The sequence below is a fragment of the Bradysia coprophila genome, chromosome II, assembly GCF_014529535.1.
Source record: "Bradysia coprophila strain Holo2 chromosome II, BU_Bcop_v1, whole genome shotgun sequence".
Lineage (NCBI taxonomy): Eukaryota > Metazoa > Arthropoda > Insecta > Diptera > Sciaridae > Bradysia > Bradysia coprophila.
Window position 1 is genome coordinate 2,982,697 of NC_050735.1, and position 25,633 is coordinate 3,008,329.

At 33.7% G+C, this 25,633-nt stretch overlaps 1 protein-coding gene across 3 annotated transcripts; it reads right to left on the bottom strand.

Moving 5' to 3' along the window:
* Positions 1-544: 544 nt before the first annotated feature.
* LOC119067201 (tumor necrosis factor alpha-induced protein 8-like protein) lies at positions 545-24,911 on the bottom strand. 3 transcript variants are annotated; one of them, XM_037170060.1, is made up of 6 exons: positions 24,517-24,911; positions 13,007-13,121; positions 11,229-11,328; positions 2,965-3,119; positions 2,381-2,518; positions 545-1,545 (listed from the first exon to the last, which is right to left on the bottom strand). In XM_037170060.1, exons 3-6 carry the CDS (start codon positions 11,239-11,241, stop codon positions 1,270-1,272), a joined length of 582 nt encoding a protein of 193 aa, XP_037025955.1. In that variant the 5' UTR covers positions 11,242-11,328; positions 13,007-13,121; positions 24,517-24,911; the 3' UTR covers positions 545-1,269. The 3 variants fall into 3 exon arrangements, with proteins under 3 accessions (XP_037025955.1, XP_037025942.1, XP_037025949.1); XM_037170047.1 differs by lacking the exon at positions 11,229-11,328 and having other exon boundaries at positions 24,517-24,898; XM_037170054.1 differs by lacking the exons at positions 11,229-11,328; positions 24,517-24,911 and adding an exon at positions 23,719-23,847.
* Between the last annotated feature and the right edge of the window lie 722 nt (positions 24,912-25,633).

Consider the following 25,633-nt stretch of genomic DNA (forward strand, 5'->3'; position numbering starts at 1 on the left):
TCTTCCAGTCGGATATATTTGATAATATGTAAAAAGTGAATGAATTAATGGTACTAATTCGCTAGACAACTTTGCCAATCTTCACTAAGTCGATGAAGATAAAATTAAATGTGAAATCCATCCTGACTGTAAATGTACAATTAGCAAATCATTTTACTGAAATTCTTCAACGATGTAGTACACTGAAGACGTATCATATATACGATGAATTTTTGTGTATGCAGCTAGCCTACATTTAGGCGAGATATCAATTAACCTCCTGACTTTATTTCGATAGTAATTGCATACTTCGAGGCGTAGTTCAGAAGTTATGTTAGGCCGGCGGTCCAGACTGAAATTGTTATTAACCGTAATTTATATTTTAGAAATACCAGCAGTTGCGCTGGTGAAAAGAGCCTTGACTTTGACATATCAGAAGCCTGTGCACAATCCCAGAAGATCATGAACACTGTTAGTAGAAGCGATCTACTTGGTTCCCCTTTCTTGTCCCCGAGTTCATAGTCAACACATATTTCATGTAGAAATCACGCTGACCAAAAGCGCCTGAAACAATGTTGAAATGGTGCAGTCCTCTTTAAACGGTCATTTCACTGGGTGGCTTTACCGGATCGGTTCACTACAAATTAAAGCCATAGTTTCCGATTTAACCTTTTAGAAAGGGCATACGCAACAACGACACAAATAAGTGGTGAGTGAAGTAGAGGACTTAAAGGATTGGAACGATACACTTGAAGACAGAGTAATCGGGCGAGGTAAGTAACACATTTCATGATTATATTGCGATACGCTTGCTATAATATTTGGGGCAAGAATTTTATACTGAACATCTTATATGATTATTGTTATACCACTGTTACCATTTATTTGGATTTTATTTTATACTAATAATGCAATTTATACGAATCGTCGAAGAAATGACAAAGTCAAATGAAATTGTTTCAATTAGTCTACAACAAATTAAGAAATCCTTAAATTAAATCGCATAATTTAGTGAATTTACACAGTAAAAATAAATTAAACAAAAATCACAGAGTTAGACAACATTCAACATTTATCCATTTTATCCATTTAACACATTTAAACACTTACAACAAAAAATTATTCTTTAATTGACCGGACATATTGACGACTAAGGTCTTCTTTCCTTATACCAAAAATTTTGCTTAAACCTTTCACACTTTCTTAAACATAAAATTGTCTCAATTCATCCCTCCCGTCCCCAAAAGAATCCCTTTCTAAATGGGACCCCAATCACACAATTCGACCATTTTATAGGTCACCACTGTCCATGGCCTTATTCAAGTCAGCCACAATTTTCCCCATTAACTCCTTATACGGCGAATCGGACCGGAAGCATGTGTCCAGAAAATGTCCGTCGCTGAAAAACTCAAACACTTCATCGATTCGAGCCAACGATTTGTCGGTTAAATGATTCTGAACGATGCTCTGTAGTGTGGCATGTGATTCGGCCAATGATTTTTGTAAATAAGGTAGGTCGAAACTGAAATCAACTTCATAGAATGATATTATGGCCATCTGGGTGGTCTGTAACAGAATATAGATAGAGGAAAAGATTAAAAAAGTTAATTGCTTTATGGTATCATCATCATAATTTCACTGAAAAAAAAAATATTTTCGTCTAACTTATTGAGGTAGCGCACAGGTAGAGATTATAGATTATAGATGCCTTATTTATAATGTACCATAAAGACAGGTACAGAAACGATGTATCAACAAAATTGAAAATAAATCCATGAAATATCTTTTTGAAGTATTAATTGCATCAACAGATTTAAGGTAATTTCATTTCAAAAGGAATTTACAGTTTTCAACGAACGAAGCTGCGTGAATAGCAGCTTGTACTTAAATAGGGCAACGGATCAGAATTTACAGAATGAAATAAAAACAACCAGACTCATGCATTGAAACATCATCCCATAATCATACGCCGCCAAAATCAATATTTTATATCAACTACACCTCCGATCAATAATAATAATTTTCACAACGCAGGCACGAAAATAGTCATTTTCTCCCCTCCGCTGAACATTCGGAAGCCTCCGTTGCGAAATACGGTGTGTTTAACTCGGGAAAAAGTTGAAAATTGCATTTTCTCGGGTGAATTGTGGCCTGATCGTAGCGAGATGTAATTTCAAACTTTTCTCACCTCGTTGAACAAATAACTGTTTCAGATAGTCATTTTCTCCCCTCCGCTGAACATTCGGAAGTTATTGTTGTGAAAAACGGTTAAAAACTCGGGAAAAGTGTTAGAAATTTCATAGTCTCGGGTGACTTGTGACCCTCGCTGCGCTCACAGACAACACCATCGAAATGCAATTTCCAACTTTTCGTCGCTAGTTGAACAAATAACTATTCTTACCTGAAATTTTTGTCGAAATCGTTCTGCAGCATTGGTTTCGTCAGCATTAAATTGATTGTTCCGATGAAGTATACCAATTTTGATTACAATTTTGATGATATTTTTGACTAGACGTTCGGCTTCTTTTTTATTTCCAGTCTAGAATAGGGAGAAGAAATTGGTTGATGGCAAGAACATAAATGAGATTTTAATGGACAAACGGACATATAAGTCCATCGTTGGCATTAATTTGATTACGAAAATAATTAATCGTTGGAGATGGAACTAAAGTGTGTAGTATGTGCAGTAGGATGTGTTATCTCTGAACAGAAACTCCGAGAAAAAAAACTTTCTTCCTCGGTTCGTTGATTATTTCGATCGATTAGAATTAAGATGAATCGGTATAAAATCGTAGTCTTATTGCACTTAAACATTGAATGCACACGTTGCTATGCTACCAATTAAAATCTTGATATTTCACGACGAACGTAGTCATTGATTAATAAAATCGTTCAATCAAATTGATTCTTCACTCCAGTGAAAATCAATTCACTTGTCTCGTCTACATAGAAGCTAAAAAGTGCAAGAACTGACTTGAAACTTACGTGTATTTTAGCTAGCCGATAAACGTTGTCCAATAGTGATGCCGTTGTTCCGTCGATGAAGGTTTTTGCAATACTTTTGGTGGCCATGCGGGATAGGATCTTCTTCTGTGCCCGTAAGCCGATGTCACGTGCCTTGAAAGCATTATCTGTCATGACTAAAATGGAAAGCAAATGTTTCACTATTTGGTGTCCTATAGTGTGAGGAGTGTTACGAGAAAAGTGGCTGAATTATATTTTCTATTGATTCTATTGCCAGTCAATGTCATTTAATTTCACATGATTTATTGCAACGCACGCACTTCAAGCAAAATTGCTTCGAGTGACAGCTGCCAAATAGAGTATGGAAAATTATTCCAGATTTGTTTACAGTGCCAAAATTTGTTGATACCAACGCACTGCTCCTAGCATGAACATAAGAAATATTTGGAGGCTGATGAAGTCACAGTAGGCACTGCGTTTCTTTCGTGAAGATAGGTGACTTGTTTTAGTTGTGTGAGTTCAAACACACAATACAATCAATCTTAAGCGGTAGCTCTCATCACAAAAGCCTCCAAATTCGACGTCTGTCAAAGTAGTGTTCATGCTAGGAGCAGTGCGTTGTTGATACACTGTCCCGATTCAGTATCCTATTTAGAGTAGCACTCATGCTTGAAATGAGTTGTTTATTGGCAACGTAACATTTTATCCAAAGGGCGCTCTGTCAATGTGGAAGTATTGCCTAGTATTTTAATTCCCAACATGGAAGTAAGACTGCTACTTTTTTATTCAGAAACGGGAACTCAGAGTCTTCTCAAATTGGTGTCAAATTCATTCAGCTAACCTCAAAAAAATAAAATTTCAAATAAATTTTTTAAACATTGGATGAAATTGACAATAATTTGACTATGTTAAACGACATTAAGAGGAGGCTGACGAATGACGATAGTTTTTTAAGTGGACAGCAGCCAACCCCTACGAGTTACATATATGAAACTATTGGTGTCACTTTAAAAATTAGTTTTTTAACGTCAGGCTATCTTCTATTCTTTGTTTAAAATTTTAAAATTCAAGAAGTTAGCCTGGTATTAAGTTGCCACACGTGCTGTTGTCAAATTCAAGGTTTTTATAGGAAGGTTGCGCAGATTGCTTGGTGAAAAAGGACTTCAACTTGCAGAAATTTAGGACCTTGGACAGTATTTGACACTGCAATATCTGCGATATCAAAAAAAAAAAAAATTCAAAACCCCGTGCTTACGTAGTAACACAAAAAATGACCTAATAATGGCAACAATAGGTAAACAACAACAATATTAAATTATGCTTCCGTGGGAAAATTTGGTTAACTAAGAAGAAGACGGTTGTATCGCGAATAGAAGACAAAAATTGGTGATGTCATCAAAACGACTACAGTTTGATGAATCTACCTCCCTAGCAAAAAACAAATGAATAGTGAAAATCAGAAAGAGGACATGTCACACTAGCGAATTGTAAGAAAAATTAAATTTAAAGTGAAAGACTCACTATGTATTTTCAATCGAATACAATCTTCATTTTTTTTATGATTCGCTAACGCGATGTGTATCCTTTCTGCATTCAGTTAGCAGCATGAACGGTCTCGGTGATTGCATGTTTTACCAAGTTTAAATGTTTTCGCGTTCGTCAAACACGTTTCATTTAAACTAATTTACCTAATACCGCAACAATTAATGGAAACGCTACACAAACATTTCATTAAGGCATCCGACACACCCCAAAAATAAAGGTGAAATTCAAGTATTATTAACACATAATTAAAATTAATGTTCGTTGGTTGATGTTGTAGTGACTATAAAAACCATTATTATTGTTATGTTCTGACCTAAGCTCTGACCTCAAAAAAAAAAAAAAAAAAAAAACCCAACAAAATTTAATACGATTATGAGAACGTGTGAGCTGAGCAATGCCCTACCCAAACGTAAAATGCTACATATCCTTTTCTGTATAAAACAATATTTTCAGCTAAGCTCTTCACCACACGATATATAGTGAAGATGGGGAAAATTACAATTTAATTCATTACTGCTGTTCATTTCGCTCTAAAAGCACTTTACAGCATTCGTCGACAGTAATTCAAAATGAAATTTGGGGACAGTCTCTCTTTCGATAACAAACTTTTATACCAAAAAATCGACTTTAATCCAATTTTATGCTACACCGAATTTTGATTTTTTGGATGGATGTCGTAAATGACTTTTGATAAGATATCACAATCATAAATTGAACGATTACGATGAACACCATGCAAGCATTAGATTTATCTTATCGTGGTATTTATATGCACTTCAAATTATAGTTAGTCGAACGGATGGATATTTATTAACGGGTTTCAGGAAGGTATGATGTATGTATATTCGGTGATGTGTTTATAATTCCCATTATTGAACGGATCAGCTAGATATCAATTTTGTGTATTTACGGTCATGAGCTTGATTAATGCATTTATATTTCATTAAAATTGACTCGTTGTGCATTAACTTCTATTGAAATTTATTGACTTATAATTGGTACAGAAACAAACACTGACAATACTAGGAAACAGAGTCTTGGTCATACATTATTTACGCTGTTAATTTGATTAGAAATAGTAAATTACTTAACAATGAGGCACATGATGGAAATGGTACTTCTTGTGTGAAATTTGCCGATCGAGGCATAGCCGATTTCCATCATTTACCCCATTGTTTTAGTAATGTACTATTATTTAGAAACTTAAGGTAAAGTTATGGATACGTCCAATAAAGTTAACTTTACCTCACGTTTTTGAATAAAATATTTTTATTCAAAAACGTAAGGTAAAGTTAACTTTACACCACTCGGCTTCGCCTCGATCGGCAAATTTCACACGAGAAATACCATTTCAATCATTTGCCCCATTGTCAAGTAATGTACTATTACTGTCGATTGTAACAGTGAAACTTTTGGAGACAAACTAATTTCAGTTGTTGATCACATTTCAACTTTTTAATTTGATTTTATTAGGATAATTGCAGGCACTTCGCCTATTCGAATTGGTTCTTTTCTAAAGTGCCACTAAATTAACAAATCAATGCCGTCTGGAGCGTGAGCATTAAAAATGTATCAGCAAGCAGTTTACCGTTCATTGCCAAACAAAATCTAGGACTAGGGTGGGTCGCATGTTGTCATTGATATTTTTGCGAAACGCCTGACCTATGGTTACTCGCAAAATGTTCGAAAGAGTTTACCACAGTAGAACCTTCTTGGACAAACTTCGTGATGCAATAGGAATTTTTATGGTAGTGGACTGAGGTTGCATAAGGGACAGGGTTTTAGGGGACCTTAATAAAGTAATAAAGGACGTTCTCAACATAGTGTTGCCATACAGGTCATTGATCAAATCATTGATACCTCTATAAATATGAAATGTGGTAAATGTGGTATATAAATGGGGAGTAGAGCATAAATTTATCTTCGAAAAATGCATTCTTATCGAGTTTCAACTCTGTCATGCAAAAATGAATTGCGTGTGACCTTTATGGACCCATTGCCAATAACAAGTTTAGTCTGAATCATTTAAAGTGACTTCCGAATCATGCCTCGAAGTATGCAAATAATTTCTGAACAAAGTTAGGTGCTTAAGAGGAATCTACACATGGCTAAATTTTTGCCTACATTTCGGGGCAAAATTATTATTATTTTGATGATAATTTTGAACTCGCTTTCTTTTTGCGAAAACTACGACCATCGTTTGGTGTTAAAATGTGTTAGTTTTCAGTAAAAATTTGAATATTTGTTGTGATGTAACCTCAGTCCGAGAAAACTCAATATTTCACGAAAATTGACACATATTTTGAGTTTTTTCGGACTGAGGTTACATCACCACAAACATTTAATTTTTTGATGGGACCTAACACATTTTAACACCAAACGATGGTCGTACTTTTTCCAAAAAGGATACGAGTCGATAATTATCATTAAAATAATAATAATTTTGCACCGAAAGTAGGCTAAGGTGTAGATTCGTCTTAATTGAAATCTCGCCTAAATGTATACTAGACATTATGTACATGATTTCATCATACGAGTCATTCAGTGTGTAAATCGTTGCAACTACCAAAACACTCCACAACTGCTCAAATTATGAAGCTTGCGAGAACTTCAGGGCGTTAACAATGCGATAAAATGACGAATGATTTCTCTGGCATAAGTGCGAAGAAACCATTCAACTCAAATCAAATGTAAAATCGGACCCACCCTAATCGAAACTTCGTTTTGGTTCTATTGTTGCTGATTGGAACGCTTTTCATCCCGATCAGACATTCTAAACAGATTCCTTTTATTGCTCGTCAAATCTTTGCTCGTTATGACTAAATCACAGGAGCGCAACAGTAACTGATGCCACGAATAAATGATTCTGCAAACGCACATCCACATGTTCCTGAACGTATAGGATGTATCATTAAAATAAATACAATGCTTGGAGTAGAAAGACAATTTTATTCCATGTATTCGTTCCAACGCCGATAGGAAATTATTATCATTGCACTGGATGTCATGACAGTAATAGTAATGGTAAACAGTAGTTTAAATTCTCAATTTTCATGAATATACTTCATGTGTTTATTATGCTAGCATATATAAAATGCATCGAAAAATGACTGCGATTACGAGCACACACATATTTTATGTGTTGCGAACCAGTGGAGTATATATAAATTGCAAGCGGAATATCATATGAATAAATTTCAATGCAATTTGTGCCAGATAAAAAATGAAATATTTTCCGGTTTTTATTCCATTTCTTCCAAGTTTATTACGACCATACACACCCAGCAAAATTAAATAACAAGAAAAAAAGTGGTGTTCGTATGCATTTTTATTAGATTTGAGGATGTGATGAAGTGTATTCATAAACATCAACGTTTGAATAGTTTATTTCCTTCTCGGAATTTCGTTTGGAAAATTTGCATAGAATTGAACTTGATTTGTCCACTCTAAGAGGATAGAAGCTCGGAATGAACCAGTAAGCATTTATAATTGAATGTTCCAATCTTAGTAAAATTAATAACGGAGACATTCCAGTAAAATCATCGTTGACAATAGAGCTCATATTGTCGGACATTACAATTGAATATAATGTTTACGGACATTACGGAGAATAACCGAGACTTTCATTGTACTAATAATTTGCATGACATACAAAATTGAGCAGGGCGCAGGGCCTCAAGCTTCATAATTTGGGTAATTGCAGTGAGCTAACTTTCCTCAGAGAGTATTTGTATTCTTCGAAGCGTGGTTAGATATCTCGTATCCAGATGATCGGGCTGAAGCCCTCGGATACTTTTACAGATCGGTGATACCGAACCAAAAATGCGAGGTTAACACCTCGCGAGATTTTGACATTAGGCCAGATAGACCAAGTTTTTGGTTAAAATTTTAAAAATGCTGATTATCAAAACAGACTGGCGTAGCTAATTATCAAAACAGACTGGCGTAGCCGATTATCTCACCTAATGTTAAAAATTTCTCGAGATGTTGATCTCGCATTTTGTGTTCGGTCCCGGTCTATATAACTTCTTTGGACGGACATGAGCGTTAAACTCAATTTCAAGTGGGTCTATTGAGTAAATACACTTCTTGACGATGTTTGGGATAAATCGAGGGGTGGATAAACTAAAAAAACAAGGTTCGAAGCCATCGAAAACAAAAACAAAAATAAACAGAAAAAACAATAAAACACAAAAAAAAAAACAGAAAAAACTAAAATAAACAACAAAAAACTAGAAAACTAATCAAAAAAAGAAGAAAAAATAGAAGAACAACACAAAAAACCAAAAAAAACAACAACCAAGAGCCATCATTTTTTTGGTTTAAAACCAAAAGAAAATTTGAGAAAACAATAAAACTAAAAAATAAACAAAAAACCCGAAATAAAACCAAAGAAAGTGAATGTTTTTTGTTTAATTTTTGTTTAAAAACAGAAAAAAAACAAGAAAAAACAGAAAAAAACAAGAAGAAACAGAAAAAACAAGAAAACATTTGTTTAAAAAAAAACAAGGTTCGAACAAAATTTACGTTTATCCGCCCCTCGGGTGCTCGGGATAAATGATGGAAATGGCTTATTGTGTGTTTACCAACGTCAACTTTGCCTCGGAGTACTATTACTCCATGCTCATAGCTAATGACATTTTGTGTTGATTGTGTCTTTATTTTATTTTTACAATATCTCGCGGTTGTCTGTTGCCGAAATGCCGGAAAGACCATGTATCACTCGGTTGGTTAAAAACTATTCTCAAATGTCACAACTTTAATTTTAAGATGATTTTTACAACATTTTCAGTGACACCCGCACAATCACCCACTTGAAGACCAACACAATTCAACAAGTGAAACGTTTTCTTGCAATATACAAGGAAAATGCAGACTGCCAAAGGCGAAATTTTGCTAATTTCCTTTATGCGAGTTATTTTATGATTTCCGGATCGCTTGCCTAATCTAATCTGTCCCTTGAGGCGATGAAAACTAAAAATTTATATAAGAAACCAGTATTCTTCGTACCTACTAACGACAGTAATTTCTAACAAACTATTCAGTTCAGACTTCCTGACTCATTTTCAATCGATCCAATTAGGTCAATAACTCACAACCTAAAACCCGAATGTATCCCTTGCCATGCATAACCGTACAATTCAATGTCGTTGACATCACCCATCAATGACATTGAAGACCTTCAACTATGCCCTACAACATACCGCAATGCCACTTTAATAATTCTTTGTTGATACACACGAATGGGCAACACAATCACAGACCAATGTGATGTGAGACAAACGTTCTTGTACACACTGTCAAGGTAAAAGAATCTATACCAGCAAGGTCATCACGATTATTGGAACTCTTGCTGCTGTTGGCTTTATTTATTATTTCATATCCAAGCAAGAAGTGTGTGTACAGCTACTCATCAGGTAAATGTACCTTCCACATACGATACATACATATATATGTATAATTGTTATGTATTTTGATTCTCTTTGCGTTTCGTATGTGCATACCAGATACCACAAAAAAGTACATATGTTCGACTATATTGACCTCATATCGTGGATATGTTATGTTTATGTATCAAACATATATTGATATAAGAATACGGATCTTTACGCTATGCGCTAGATTTTCATTAATTACAGAGACAGATGCATCTGTGGTTGGACGCTAGGGTGATTTACAATTAAAAGTGGTTTTAAATTCCCACTGCTTTGATCAGTGTACTGACATATGAACGTATGGTTTATTACAGTCCTTGATGAATTCCAATTAATTTTCACCCAAAGGAGACTTTTTATACCATACAATTAAGCTCAAATGAAATGTCACACATTGGAGGTGTTTTTCAGCTGATGATTCTTATGTGGACAATGTAATGAGTGTGCATCATTTGTGGGTTAGTAAATAAGGATCAAAAAATCATCGTTTCGGTGGCGGTTGATTCAAATTTTCTCGTAAACTATTTTTAACAAAAATGATGCTCAAGTGACAGGTCCTTTGTGTAGACAGTAGACCGTAAATAGTAAAAGTTTCCTACTTAGAACTTTAAATTAAGAATCTATCAATCCCAAAATTTATACCGCGGCTTGGTCCTTTTATAAACTCCAGTGATCCATCACATGTTTTCATTGATTGCATTCCGGTCAAACTAGAATGAATCGATAGGATCAATGACATTTCTCTCACGCAATCACAGGCATGAACGATTAGTGGAAATGTTTCTCCAGACTTTCGAACACCCTAATGCATTAACTTCAAGTAAAGTAATTCAGATGAGGCAACGCCAGTAATATGAGAATTTGTGATGTATACTGTTACAGATTGATGTACATTTCAAAAATAATTTATTGATCAACTTATATGAAAATGACTAGTGTATCACAATGTAGGAGTTAAATCTGCTACTTCTTTTGTTGAAAATGTCGACAAGTATAAATTTTCACACAAATTCTGGTATAAATTCATCTACTTCATTTGTTTGACCTTGAACCTGGGTGGTCTGTTGCTTCGAAGATTTAATGGTGCGACGTCCCATAATATCGTCAAACAAAACTTATATTTGATTTATCAAAAATGAATATGAATAGAATTTATTCTTTAAAAGAAAATACTACGTAGACTCTGGATCCAGAGGTCTTCGTTGTCGATAACATATGATAAAGTCATTCAAATTTTCTATTAAACAAGGAATTGTATGGATAAAAAAGATAAAGAAAAAAAAGGTAAAAAGAAAATGAACTCACCTTGATTGATCATCTGTGTAGGTTACAAATTAAAAGTAAAATTATAAGTGAAGTGCCAAATTGAACTTAACCAAATTAAGAAACAAAATTCAATTTTTCTCTGAAATCAAAAAGAAATAAAATGTAAAAAAATCATAAAATGTAAGATTCATTAAAAAGCTTAAAGATAATAAAATGCGACGGAATATCGTAAAGGTTGGCGTTAAAATTTTAACAGTCTGACATTTGATAAATGAGAATAACAAAGTGAAATTTCAGGCCAATACTCTTTTAAAAGCTCGAGTCAACAAATCAACAAAAAAAATATCGAAAAACCGAGACGTCTCCCAGTCGAAACACAGAATTTTATTAACTGCCTTCCACTTCTTTTTGATGAAAAGTTATCGTTCGGTATCCGGTCCATACTCTGTAAAATTAGTAAAATTTATCGGAAATTTTTGTTTCCTTGAATGTTTACTGTTCAGCTCGAGTTTTAATTAAAATTTGTCAGAATTAAATATATTCGTCATTTTTTTGTGAGAATAAATTGCCAAGTTGAATCAAAATGGAAATTAAATTTATCGTGGCGTAGTTTAAGGCGACCATTGCATTTACGCACCAAATTTATAGATCATAATATTTTGTCGAACATAAAATTTTGGTTGCGTATTATTTACCTAATTTATTATTTATTGTCGGTCGTTACACAAATGACATCAAGGAAATATCGCGGTTCTTTTCAATTTGCGTCACTTTCAACCCTTTTTGTGCGAGAGGAAAATCAAAAATTCAATAAAAATAGCGATACTTCATTTGTTAACATTTCACTGTCGGCACCAGTCTACCACACCTCTAACGAGTCTAGTACTTCTTTTGATGCCCAGTTTCAACAACAGTTCTAGACGATATGCCTCGTTCGTTTTAACAGGTGATTTGCTATGCAGGCATTGTTCATGAGGACGTATGCTTTTAAGGGACGGTAAATGAAATAAAGATAAAGTATAAGAAAAAATCGGATGGATTCTGAAAAACTAGAATAAAATCTGTGTGAAAATCTGTGATCTTCTGTCAACCTTTCGAAATTAGAGTCGGATTAACCTATATACACTTCGGGACTTTGGCCAGGGCGCTGAAAAACATAAGCGCTAGTTCTCCTCATCTCTGAAATTCAAAAATTTTTGTCTACGACACTTTGCATATAAGCGTTTTTACTATTACTTTATTTGATCAAATTATTTTCAAGAAATTGATTTCAAATCTTTTACTTCAATTTTTTAAGCTTGTTTAGTCAGAGTTTTTCATTCATTCCCGAATTTGTTATCGATAACAGATGATTGTTGTTATAAGTGTTAAACCAGCGCCAAATTTCTAATTGCCCAAATCCGCCTATATGGCCAAAATAACTGAGATCATGTTTCTCGGTGATAGATTAAAAGGATTCCGATGAAATAACGGAACAATCATAGTCGGAAATAAGTTAGACGAAACAATTCATCATCGATCTGGCAAACCTACATTTGTTATACATAGAACCACTTAATTTCAAACCCCCAGGCACAAGCCGATACGAACCAATTTTGTCAATTCAACTGAATGTCATTTACATGTCAATCTAATAATAAACTATTGATTACATTTCGGTCAATCTTGTTGTCGTTCCGGCATTATAAGAAACCACTGTGAAAAAGGCTTGAAATGGGTTTAAACGTCCTGCGTGTGAAGAGTAAGAGGTCTCACGCGAAGTTACGGTGTATGACTTAAATTATTAATGTCACGAATTGTTATTTTATTCTACTTACACAAACAGCCAGCGCAATCAATGGCAACGCGTTGGTAAATCAACCAAGTTTGTAATTCCAAAATGCTCGAATTATTCATGCTGATTTCAAATCCAACTTGCGTTTTGGTTATTATCTGAAATGAAAAACATGAAATGTAAAAATGTTTAGTACAATATTCCGTCTGGTAAATCAGTTTTTCGGATCGACTGTAGTAGTATTTTTGGTGTAAAATTGTGAATAAATGAAACCGCAAGACCGCAATGCGCTAAATATTATCGCCGAAAGACATAAATCAAATTCAAATCACACGTTTCAATACATAAAAAAAAACTTTTTGCCGTAGTTCGATATCAAATTACTTGTGATACATGCTGTGTGTGTATATGCCGGTCCTGTTAGAAATGGTATGTTAGAAATTAGAAACATTCGATCGAGACATACATTTCTTTATCGACTTTATATTTTTATCGTGACTCGGTTTGTCACATCATCCAGTTGAATAACCTGTTTTTTTCTAGCTCCTCAATTAAATCAAGACACACAATATGTGTTCACATCATCTTTCGGAGAACGCATAAATTAGTGTTCCAAAAATATTGATGAAAAAGTATAAGGTGTGCACATTATAAGAACCTAGCTCATGTGCTTCTTATTCCGTACAATCTCTACACACTCCCATTCCTTTCGTATGTATATTTATACTGCGAAGAATATTTACAGTCAATAAACTCATCTAATAAATTATAAAATAAATAAATAAATTATTAATGACGCCAGAATTCATTAAAACGGATTTCTTACAGTCATTAATAAGCCATAGGTAGTGGATATTATAAATAGCGCATTACGATTTAAAAAAGAAAGATCATTGCTATTCGCCAGGACAGTGTGGCCGATGCGTATTTGTTCAAACAATATGTTAATCGTACGCGTGTACAAATTGTACTTTCCGTGCACATAATGGTGTCGAATAATATCGTAGATTCAATCTTAATAGAGTACTCAAATGGGACAGTGTAACAAACAAATTTTGGCACTGGAGAAAATTCTGGACAAACTCATACAAAATAGTACTCTATTTGGCAGCTGTCACTCGACGCACTTTTGCTTAAAGTGCGTTGATTCAATCCATGCCCTTAGTTATCGGTTTTTGTGAAAGTTCAGTGAATTTCGTGATAAGGTGTATAGCAGGGCCTATTTATTGGAATTTAATGCCGTTTAAAGTACTTTATCTGACGACGAGCTAAAGGTTTGGATTCGCAAGGCCGTCAGCTTTGAGGAGACTTCTACTGATTTTACATACCAAATTTTCACCAAATCATCACCCCCGTCTGATCTCTCCAAAGTTTACAGTCTTGTGGATTCGTCCGTACAGCCGATAACAGGGCTTCTTAACAATTTAAGATTTTTTTTTAGAATTATGAAGATTCTTTAGAATTAAATTGTTAAAATTCTTAAATTTACGATTTATGTGGGAATTTTCAGGAATTGAAAGAATTTTTAAGAATCCACAAAGATTTCGATACTTTTGTCCCGCTCTTGTCCACATTCGTCAGTCATTCAAAGATCAAACGAAGGACAATATGGGAATCTGACTCAAGTCATAACGAAAAAAGACTAGAGATTATTATTGTAGGCTTTATTGTCACGTTCATCCAACCTCTTCACTATCTCATCCTTTCTAGGTTGCCGCTTATTCAATATATAGTGCTAATCGCACGCGCCGGCGATTAATCACTTCGTTTAAACGTTTCTATTTTTCCGATGGAAAGGAAAAATAAAATATTTTAGGCAGATAGCATGGCTTTTAGACCTCTAGTTGTGTGTAGTAGACCTACTTATCGTATGTGTAGAAACATTTCAAAAATATCTTTTTTAAATGCCAAAGTACCGTCTTTGAAACAGAAATATTCAACAACAAAAAACACGATAATAACATCGTAGAAAAGTCAAATAGACGTACGTGTATAAATTAACAGAAGGTGCACTGACAATCATGTGGGATTCATTATGTAACGTTCCATCGAAGAAAAGAAGAAAAAAACATCCTCCCACGACGGTTCTTTTTACCAATGCTACGCAACAATTAAATCAAGTCAATACGATGGTCTTCGATGGATGTAAAATCATTTCAAAATTTTGCAAACATTACAAGGTCGCATACAGTTGAAGTCGTTTAACAATTGACAGTGAGCTGACCATCCTGTCGACATGAATCGGATGATAGAAATCGCATCGAACCTTGAATAGGAGCACATATGAAACGTATAAAACTGTTGTGTTTGATATGTTACGGGAACGGGAACGAGTGCGGAGTTAGCTTTTCAATATCATTGTATTCATACGAAAGTACATTCATGGACATACAATTTGTAATGATTCGTTTCTTCATATCTAATACAGGTTGTTTGTCAAACACTCTTTTGTGTATCTTGTACAATACAGAAAATACACGTGTAGGTAGACAGAGTGCAGTAAAAGTAGTGTGAAAGAGATATGGTTGGACATGGTCTTTACTGAGTGATTGAAAATAACAATCTCAGCCAGTCCTAAGATTACAATTTTTTGGTCCGCTTTGGTCCGCTTTAAACGATTAATAATTTGAGATAAGAAAAAAACAATTTCTTTCCATTGAAAACATTTTTTTAACAGAAATCTCTTTTATTCGTCTAGCCGTTTCAGTTACAATATCAACAGTCCACCCTGTTTCAGGACATGTTTCTATAGACGATGCATTCAAGTATCGTAATACAAAGGACAAAAATATTGATTTCGTTACCATGGAAGTCAATGCTCTGAGTGGTAAACAAAAAGATTTTTCACTGAAGTACATCGTAATAAAAATATAAATCCTTACATTGATGAGCATACGTTGCAGGATATGTTAGGAGTTACTTCCAATTGTGTTATTATAAAAAAAACAAATTCAATTTAATTTCATATGATTTCGTCAATGAAATACCGAACTGAACGAACAAAGAAAGTTTGTCGTAAATAATTACTTTGTTTATCGACTTGGTATACGTTGTTAAATTCTTCGTTATATAAATTGTTTCAAGGTTGATTTTATATACATAAACTAACATACCCTCTAACTCGTGAATATAAAGTGCTTTAATAATGTATTCAGCCTTTTTTGTAAAACACGATGTACCTACAGGAGCACGTAAACTTGAGTCTTTCATGTCAGCAAGTATGATTGAAAAGTGTCGCATTACGGTTTTTGCCTACCAGGTCAGTAACGTGGATTGGATAGTGAGAAGTTTTTGTGTTGTTCCATGAAAATATTCGAGTAACATGTCACCCTTTTTATTGTCTTTTTCGTAATATAACAGAACCATAATTGCGAAAGGAAGCTTTTTTCATTGACCCATTAAAGAGTTGTAGTACGTAATGAAAGTTTATATTTTTATTTGATTTTTAATGTTGGTTGCTCGTGCCTTCTCTTAATCAGAGTACTGTCTAAATATAATCTTATCAATAATTTAGTGGAACATTAATAAACCGCGTCAGAATAATGAAGTCCATTTTCTCAACAAGTGTGGAGGTAAAAAGGATTTTTTTTAACTTTATGATATACTTAAACACAAATGATCCACTGAAACAATCACAACAAAAAGAATTCCTAAATTTTTGAAAATAAATTTATTAAGAGGGCAGACTAGGTGTGAAGTAGGCTATATATTGAAAAATTGGTTTTAAAATTAATGTAGACCATTTAATGAAAATCTGTTCCAGCAATTAGATGAGCAATATGTTTATCTATCTCTAAAAAATGAAAAACGATTTACAATAAGCAACAGTTGGAAGAAAACCGATTTCCAAAAAAATATTGCATAGCCTAACTTTAAGCGACGTTCATATTTTGGAAATCGGTTTTCTTCCAACTGTTGCTTATTGTAAATCGTTTTTCGTTTTTTAGAGATAGATAAACATATTGCTCATCTAATTGCTGGAACAGATTTTCATTAAATGGTCTACATTAATTTTAAAACCAATTTTTCAAATACAGCCTACTTCACACCTAGTCTGCCCTCTTAAGGGGCATCGATGCTTAGCTAAAATTGTTGCCTACATTTGCGTGTCTTGTACTTCATTTTTGATGATATCTCAGAATCATTATTGAAAAATGTATGACCGCAATAACGACCACGAATGTGTTAGCTTTAAATAAAAATTAGTTTTGGTTGCAGTCGTTTGAAATGCTCTGAGAAAAGTCAGCAGTTTAACGAAATTTTCATAAACTGTTCAGTTTTCAGAGCGTCAGAGCTGGTCATACTGATACAACCAAATCTATTTTCTGTTGAAAGCTAACACATTTCGTGGTCGTTATTGCGGTTATATATTTTTGAGAAAGGATTCTGATGGAAAGATATCATCAAAAGTTAAGTGACATGGATGCTCTGCTGAAAAGCATACATTTAGGCGTTTTTTAACTGAATACTGAATTTTTGTTTACTTTTTGATGATATCTTTCCACCAGAATCCTTTTTTAGAAATATGCGACCACGGATGTGTTAGCTTTCAACGGAAAATAGACTTGGTTGTAGCAGTTTGACCAGCTCTGAGAACATCGAACAGTTTAATGAAAATTTTCTTCAAACTGCTCGCTGGTCGAGCGAAAACAACCAAAACTAATTTTTATTTAAAAGCTAATACATTCTTGGTCGTTATGGCGGTCGTACATTTAAAAGAAAGGATTCTGATGAAAAGAAATCATCAAAAATGTGATACACGCAAATTTTAGCTAGTTAAGAGGCACCGGTACTCTGCCGAAAAGCATACATTTGGGCGATTTTTAAATCCTTTTTCAAAAATGTACGACCGCAATTCCGACCACAAATGTGTTAGCTTTCAACAGAAAATAGATTTGGTTGTAGCAATTTGACCAGTTCTGAGAACAATGAGCAGTTTATGAAAATTTCATTAAACTGCTCACTTTTCTCAGAACGACTACAACCAAAACTAATTTTTATTTAAAGCTAACAGATTCGTGGTCGGAATTGCGGTCGTACATTTTTCGAAAAAGAATCTGATGAAAAGATATTAACAAAAATAGCATAGATTTGGGCGTTTTTTAAATACTCCATTTTAGATTATTTTTGATGATATCTTTTCATCAGAATCCTTTTTTAAAAATGTACGACCCGAGATTTTCATAAAATGCTTAACTTTCTCAGAGATGGTCAAACCGATACAACTAAATCTATCTTTTATTGTAAGCTAACACTTTCGTGGCCGTACATTTTTCAAAAGGGATTCAGATGAAAAGATATCAAAAATGAAATAGACACACAAATGTTGGCTACAATATCAGCTAAGCATCTATGCATTAAGAGGCCTCAAACTCATTTGGGTTGAGTCACACGAGTCGTTCAGTGTGAGCATCGTTGCACAAACTAAGTGAACTCTAGGACATTTATTACGAATGCGACATACTCGCTAGACGAATTCCATGTGAGTTTTTGTCTGACACGGAAAGGTGGAACTCCAATACATGTCCACGGGACCTACATTTTTAAAAGACGTCACAACCACTCACCCAAAGTGTCCATATGGAAAAGGCGGCATTGGGTGTACAAAATAAAAGATGAAGACATTTGCTCAAAAACTGGCTCAATATTCTTTCGTTTGAACAGGAAAAGGTGAGCATAAAAATCTTTTTTGATATCTTCACATACATGTTTACCGGATAATAAATCGCGCTTATCAGTGTTTTACGTTGAAACTTGCAATGACAATTTTTCTTTACTGGAAATTATTTATCTTTGTCATTTAAAAGACATCTTATCAGGTAAAATATAAATGTAAGTAAATAGATACGGCACAATCAATCGCTGTCTGAACAATCCACCGTAGCTCCACCGATCGTATAATATTCCTCAATTTAATAAATAATTTTCCAGTAAACAATTTTTCGTTCAAAACCTTATTGTTCAGATAGAACATTTTCGAAAATTGAATTTATCGCTCCAACTACCATACGCCTTTCGTTTTCGCGTTTTGAGGTACGGACGTTTATTTATAGAGCGTTGTAAACAGACCATATATTTCTTACAACAGCAACAAAAAAAAGAGTTTTAATTGCATTCAAATAACATTGTTAAATTTTATCGCTATGACTCATAATCACATCTAAGAAATGTTATCATCAAAGTAACTGAGTAATAGATTTTGCAACGACAAAATGAATAAACAAGAAGACGGTATGGTATACGACCGAGAGATATTTTTTTTATTCGATCATAACAAAAGTAATTCGCGGTAGATAGTTGTTTATCGACAACTAATTTAATTAAGAATAAATCATATTACGTTCGAGAATGTATATGCGGAAAGCATCGCTATAGCAATATATTTAGAGGGAAAATGATGATTCCGCTATACAAATAATGAATTTAGCGAAAAGACTCAATTTTGATGGATTTCTTCACAATATGATGATGGTTTTCATCAGCAATATGTCTTAGTTACGGGAATTATTGATTCACAAATTCAATATTACAACGTGGTTTATAATTCGCTTATATGAAATGATATGTGCCACCGTTAGATGTAACAGCAAAGTTCGGTGGCGGGATATTTATACACCGCTAATATCGTCAGGAACGATATTATCACTACAGTCGACGATAATATCATTTTTTGAATATTGGTATTGTTTTTATCGTTTTTCGGACGATATTATCGTTCTAAGAATTTCATAGATATTAGATGATATCGCGGAGGCTTTGGACTTCGTTGTAAAGTTGGCAAAACTTCTTAAAATGTCAACAGGAGAATCACGATCAAAGCAATACTTGACGCAAAGCATAAGCCTCGCTATACAAAGGACAAATGCTGCCCGTATAATGGGAACATTTAAATACGATGAGCAATTGGATGAAATTTTTTATATTTTATCAAACGCTTTATGTTACAATTGCTAAAAGTTTCTTATGTGCAGAATGAGCACCAGCTGAATATCACCAGCTGGTGTACAAACAAAAACACTTTGTATTGTATACAATTCAAAAACAACCTACACACAGTGCATTTCTACGTTAACGTCATGTGTTTTGATTGTTTATCATACAATAAGTGTGTGTTAGCAGAACCAGTTGGTGATATTCAGCTGGTGCTCATTCTGCATATGAAAAATATTTACAGGCTGTAGTCAATATGGAATATTTGTTATAATGGAGGACGCTAGCCACCTGCAAGTGGACCATATGAAAAAAAAAGTCGTGAAAAATGTGCACAGATTTATATTTTGTCAATAGATTTTTTCCAGCTCAATGTCGCTAGCTTCCTGCAAATCAGAACTACGGATTACAGTAATAAAATACAGATCCGGACCACCTTTTAGAATAATAATCATAAAATCAATAGAAAATTGGCTCGTCCATGTGTATACATTCACAATTGGTCGCCATTTTTGACGGGTCATTATTGTTGGAGATTATTGTAAGTGTCGGGAATTACAGTTATTGGCCAAATAAGCTGGCTCCCTCTAATAAAAAAAAGAAGTTTTGGACGATAACATCGTTCTGATTGTTATTCGTTGTTTTCGTTTTGGACGATAATATCGTCCTTTGTGATAATGTCGTTTTAAATTGAGTTCTTTTGGAAATAATTTGGCCGATATTGTCGTCTAGATTGTTTTCAAAGAACTAAATTTAAAACGAAGGACGATATTATCACCCAAATCGATAATATCGTCCCAAAAATTATCGTCCAGGACGATAATATCGTCCAACAGAACGATAGAATCGTACAGAAAATGATGATAACTATAATCCAGCGGATATTTTTCTGGATGATATTATCGTTTTATAGTTATTTATACTACAAGAACTGTAAATGGTATTTTATATTCGAAAAATGGTTCGAGGTGAACAAAACAAAAAATCAAAAAGTAGGTTGATGAACAAATGACTTTACCTTCTAGTCTGCAGACTTCTATGGCTTCGATTATCGAAGTTCGATATAATTTTGACAATTTTCATTTCAATAGAAATCTCGTCAGTGGCTGGTTCTTAGATGTTAAAGACTGTAAATTCAATTTAAAATGTGCTGAGTGATTTCTGAATTCAATTCAATTTTGTCGAATAAAAACTCAATATATTTGAAACATTTCATTTATTTATTTTAAAAAAATTGATCAATTGCAATGAATAGTTTGAAAATTAAAAAGAAAATCACAATAGAAAGTAATCATTGTAATGGTCGTCATATAGGTCTTCCAAATATTAAAACGCACAATACCATATTGTCCACCTCAACGTTACTGCATTGCTTTTCAAACTATTGTTCGCTTATTATATTACAACATACACGAAGCCATTAAAAATCTAATGGTACACGTTCGATGAAAGTACCATCGTTTCCATTTTTGCAGCAAGTTTTTATTATCACAAATCCATCAACGTAAAATGCATAGATGTGTAATAGTCTTTCCAGTCTTTCACTCTTTCGAAACAATAACAATTTTTCTTTCAAGATTCAAATTTCATTGAGAAAGTGGTTGTTTGTGTATTCGAATTGAAATGCAAACATTATAAGACATTCCAAAAGAGCTCACTGAAGCATAAATTTAATGACTTTGATGCACACTGATTCAACAATTTAATTTATTTCTTGTAATGTCTCTCAAGTTCATTACAGAAAATTTACTTGAAGATGTTGTGCAATGTGAAAGACTTTTTTGTGCAAGTGAATTATGAGATTGAATGTATATAATTACGGACAACCTTCGGCGGGACTGGGTAGACTGAAATACCTACAGACAGACCTTCTATATAATAACACTTAGATTCCCATAGCTTCACTAAGGTTAACTCGGGTTACTCACTTACCCCAGCTTCCCTTTCGGGCTGCACTTAGTATTTCACAGGGAACCACAATTTAAGATTAACCATAATTTGTGGAGAGGCGTATAGTTTCCGTATAGAATTGTATTCCAATCTATAAAGCTACATCTTAATTGTACATATTGCTCTTACTGAATAGCCTAGCCATTCACGAGTGTATTATGCAGAATGTATGCAAATTGAATTCTTGCGTAAAATGTATGGAAATCGGAATTGGTTTGGACAATAATATTCAAATATCGGTCGTCCCAGTTCATATTTCCGTGCTTCAAATAGGTTTTGATATAACAAGATTTCTTATGAGTTCTATATAGTATCGCAGTAAATTAAGAGTAAATTCGAGAAAACTTCGAGCAGTCCAGACTGGTCATACTGTAAATTCGGGCGATTCCTGCAGGGATTTTTGGATTTTTGTATGAAATTTTAACACAGGATCTTCGTAGTTGTTTTTTCTTTTTTCGTAGTTGTGCCAGTCCGAGCAACACGTATGTGTGGATAGCCCGTTGCTAAATTGCAACGTATAAAATGCAACCTTCATATGGCCCCGTTAATTCAATAAAGTATGTATCAATAAATGAGACTTACTACTGTCACAGCTTGGAATGACGATTTATTTCACTCAGATCGTCACGAATCTCGATTCCAGATTAGCTGTTCCAAGTTCTTGCGATTTTACTCTTAATTAGCCCTTCATTCATTCGGAGGATTAAACCATCTCGCTTTTATTAGTTACCTTACCAATATTGCCCTTCATTCATTCAGAGGATTACGCTTCTATGAATTGCACAAAATGAAAAGTTTTTGAAAGCTAGTGTTGGAATTATGTGAATTCGATAGATGTAAAAATACTTTCGTAAAAAGTATGAACATTTGGTCATATGCCTGGCAGCAGTGGATTTAAGTCAAATATGAAGTCTAAAAGATACAGAGGTTGTTTTCCAATTTCACCTCTGTCTGTTTTTGCGTCTTTCATTTTGAATTTCATTTCAATATTTGATGATATTAATCTTGTTGGTTTATCAAAATCTATTAGAAAAGTGAGTATTGGGTATGGTTTTTGTGTAGTTTTATAGAAAATGAGTTTACCGATAATTAAAAACCAGAGCTTTCAATTTTATCAAAGCTTTAATAAAAAAAACGACAAACAACCACCAGAGGCTTGGTTTCCGAAAATGTTAATTTAAAAAATGTTAAATTCGAAACGAAAAATAATTGAAAAATTGGTTTTATATGAAAATATAATTAGCCTCACTACTGTCAAACACACGCACCACACAGACAACAGCGGTTCCAGTAATTAAAATTCCTGTGAAAGCTTTTGTGAAAATGGTTGTCCCTTTTGATTACGAAATTTAGACGCCTATAAGCTTTGAGGACATTGAATAAAATATATTCCTGAACGAAGGTTATTTTGCGGCACGAATTTTAATAATTCAAAATTATTACACTTTCAAACGTTGAGCTAAACAAAAAGTTCAACAAAATGTTTATTCGAATAATAAAATAGAAAATGATAAAGAGACATGCGATACATCCATACACACAAAAAAAAATAGTCTTACGATCTACGATATTATGTCGTTCAAAACAAAACGACCGGGAAAATAGAGGGAATTTAATTCCACCAGTTTAGTTGTATTATATCCTTCGGTGTATACAACATTCTATTGATCAACATCAACATGATGCGATGTATATAATTCGTACCCTTTTTTTTCATTTTATATTATTTTTACTTAGATGCAATAAAACAGCAAAGGCAGCTGTCATATTATTTGTGTATATTATGTGGGAAAACATGTGCATAATATATAAGCGAACGATGTTTAATACATAACGTAATAAAAAGGTGGAGTGACAAGGTATGCATGTACTTACGGAACCTTAGTGATGATACAGTTAAGGATTTTTGTTGAAGAAATTTTTTTTTGTACAAAAGAAAACAAAAACCAACCATCGACTTCAACGGTTTATCGTACAACATTATCTTATACTACAGAACCAGGTCTGACAAACTTAAAACATTTTTCCTGTAATTAACTGAATAGGTAAGTTGTTGAAAGTGGATCGCTGGATTATTAATATGTTTTACGACATAGAAGTTACGGTAGTACGCTAACCTGTGCACGAAAATGTGGAAAATAACAAAACTTGAAATTTCAAACTATGATCACATATTTGTGGACATGCCTGAAGACATACCTTCCTGATTATGTCGGATTGGCAATGATTAATTGTGATTATTGCAGAGATTATTGTGGAATCTTTCTTGTTTAAAATAAATTTTGTTACGAAGGGATTTTCCTGAGTTAGGGTAAACAAGAAAATCTCATATAATCACACAAAAAATCGTTACCCCAATTGTCCTCTAAGACATGCCATAAACATTTTCAAAAGAAAAATAAAACCAAAAGAAAAGACGAACATCTGCCCGGTCTTAAATTAAATTCAATTGGTGGTTGCGACGGTTTCATTCAAATATTTTCGTTGAACGAATTCAGCAATAAATTGCACTGAATAAACACAATTCATGCAACGAATAATACTACTCCGATGACAAATGAAATAATTGAAATCAATTAGCGGTTAAACGATCGTCAAAATTAAATTGTTCATCTCAATCCCATCTGATTAAAACACTACAGAGATTTGATACATGCAGAAGAGCTCACTCACCTTATTATGTTTCCTCTTGCCTTGAATGAACTTTCAAGGCCTTTTCTGTTGACAATCCAAATTCACCAAAAAGAAAATCGATTAAATGCTTTCACTTTCAATCACAACAACTCAACCGTTTACAATTATTTGTTTTCAAAAATATTTAATTTATTAGAAAAACTTTAGATTTCCAGTGATCGAACAAATTCAATGAACGGCTTAAATTTCGGTTATTATTTATCTTGACTTATAATAGTGGACGAGTACACATTTCTTTCTTTCAGGTATCTTTTACAATAACTTCACATTGGGCGCGACTTCATTCAAGTCACAAATCTTATAACACACTGCTCGTAAAACAGTCACTCTCAATGAAAATCTGAAATCAAACTGAATTATGAAAGTATTGGAGGAACGTGTCGAACGTGTGTATAAAGAAGACTGTGTGTTTTTTGAAATTGTTTTTAATCTACGTTAGATGGCGGAACATGTAAAATTGTAGTGCGACTCTAGTACTGACTTTTGTTTATTTCCGTTGTGAGTCCGTTTCTTTCCTATACTACATGTGTGTTCTAAAAGAAATGGCTTAGACAGCCGGCGCCAATGAAAATATAAACCAGTTATGGTCTGTATGGTCTCATGAGAGGTGAGTTTGTTTATATGAAATCGCTATGTCCTCCGCTCCATATAATATACAAAGCTTGACATTCGATACGGCACTTTCAGACATTCATTTATTTGTATTATTTGTGGATTGGCATTTCAAAAGTTCATATTCTTTAAGATTATCTATTTTCCTTATTAAATTCTTAGGACACAGAAAATTCACTAAGTTACTGGAGTTGCCACTAGAATATTCGGGTTTCACTGCCTTCTTAACTTAGTGTCTCTTGTCTTAACCTGTTCTTTCAGGACCTAGCTTTTTTATTTCTAGAATGGGTTAAGACACTTACGAAAGCAGCAAAATTGACCGATACAGCGGATTTTTTTACAAATAAAAGAATCATAAAATTTACTGACATATTCCTGGCCAAGACATTCTTTAAATCGATTTTTCACCATGAAGCCATGATGGCTCATTTTTGATCAAATGGAGAAAAATGTAGACCACGACCAGATCTACATTTTTCTTGAA

Coding starts and splice junctions, on each gene's coding strand:
- LOC119067201 (XM_037170047.1), bottom strand. CDS start 13,085: ATGAATAATTCGAGCATTTTGGAATTACAAACTTGGTTGATTTACCAA. Junction 2,519..2,964: donor ATCGGCTAGCTAAAATACAC/GTAAGTTTCAAG, acceptor TCCCTATTCTAG/ACTGGAAATAAAAAAGAAGC. Junction 1,546..2,380: donor GATTTCGACAAAAATTTCAG/GTAAGAATAGTT, acceptor ATTCTGTTACAG/ACCACCCAGATGGCCATAAT.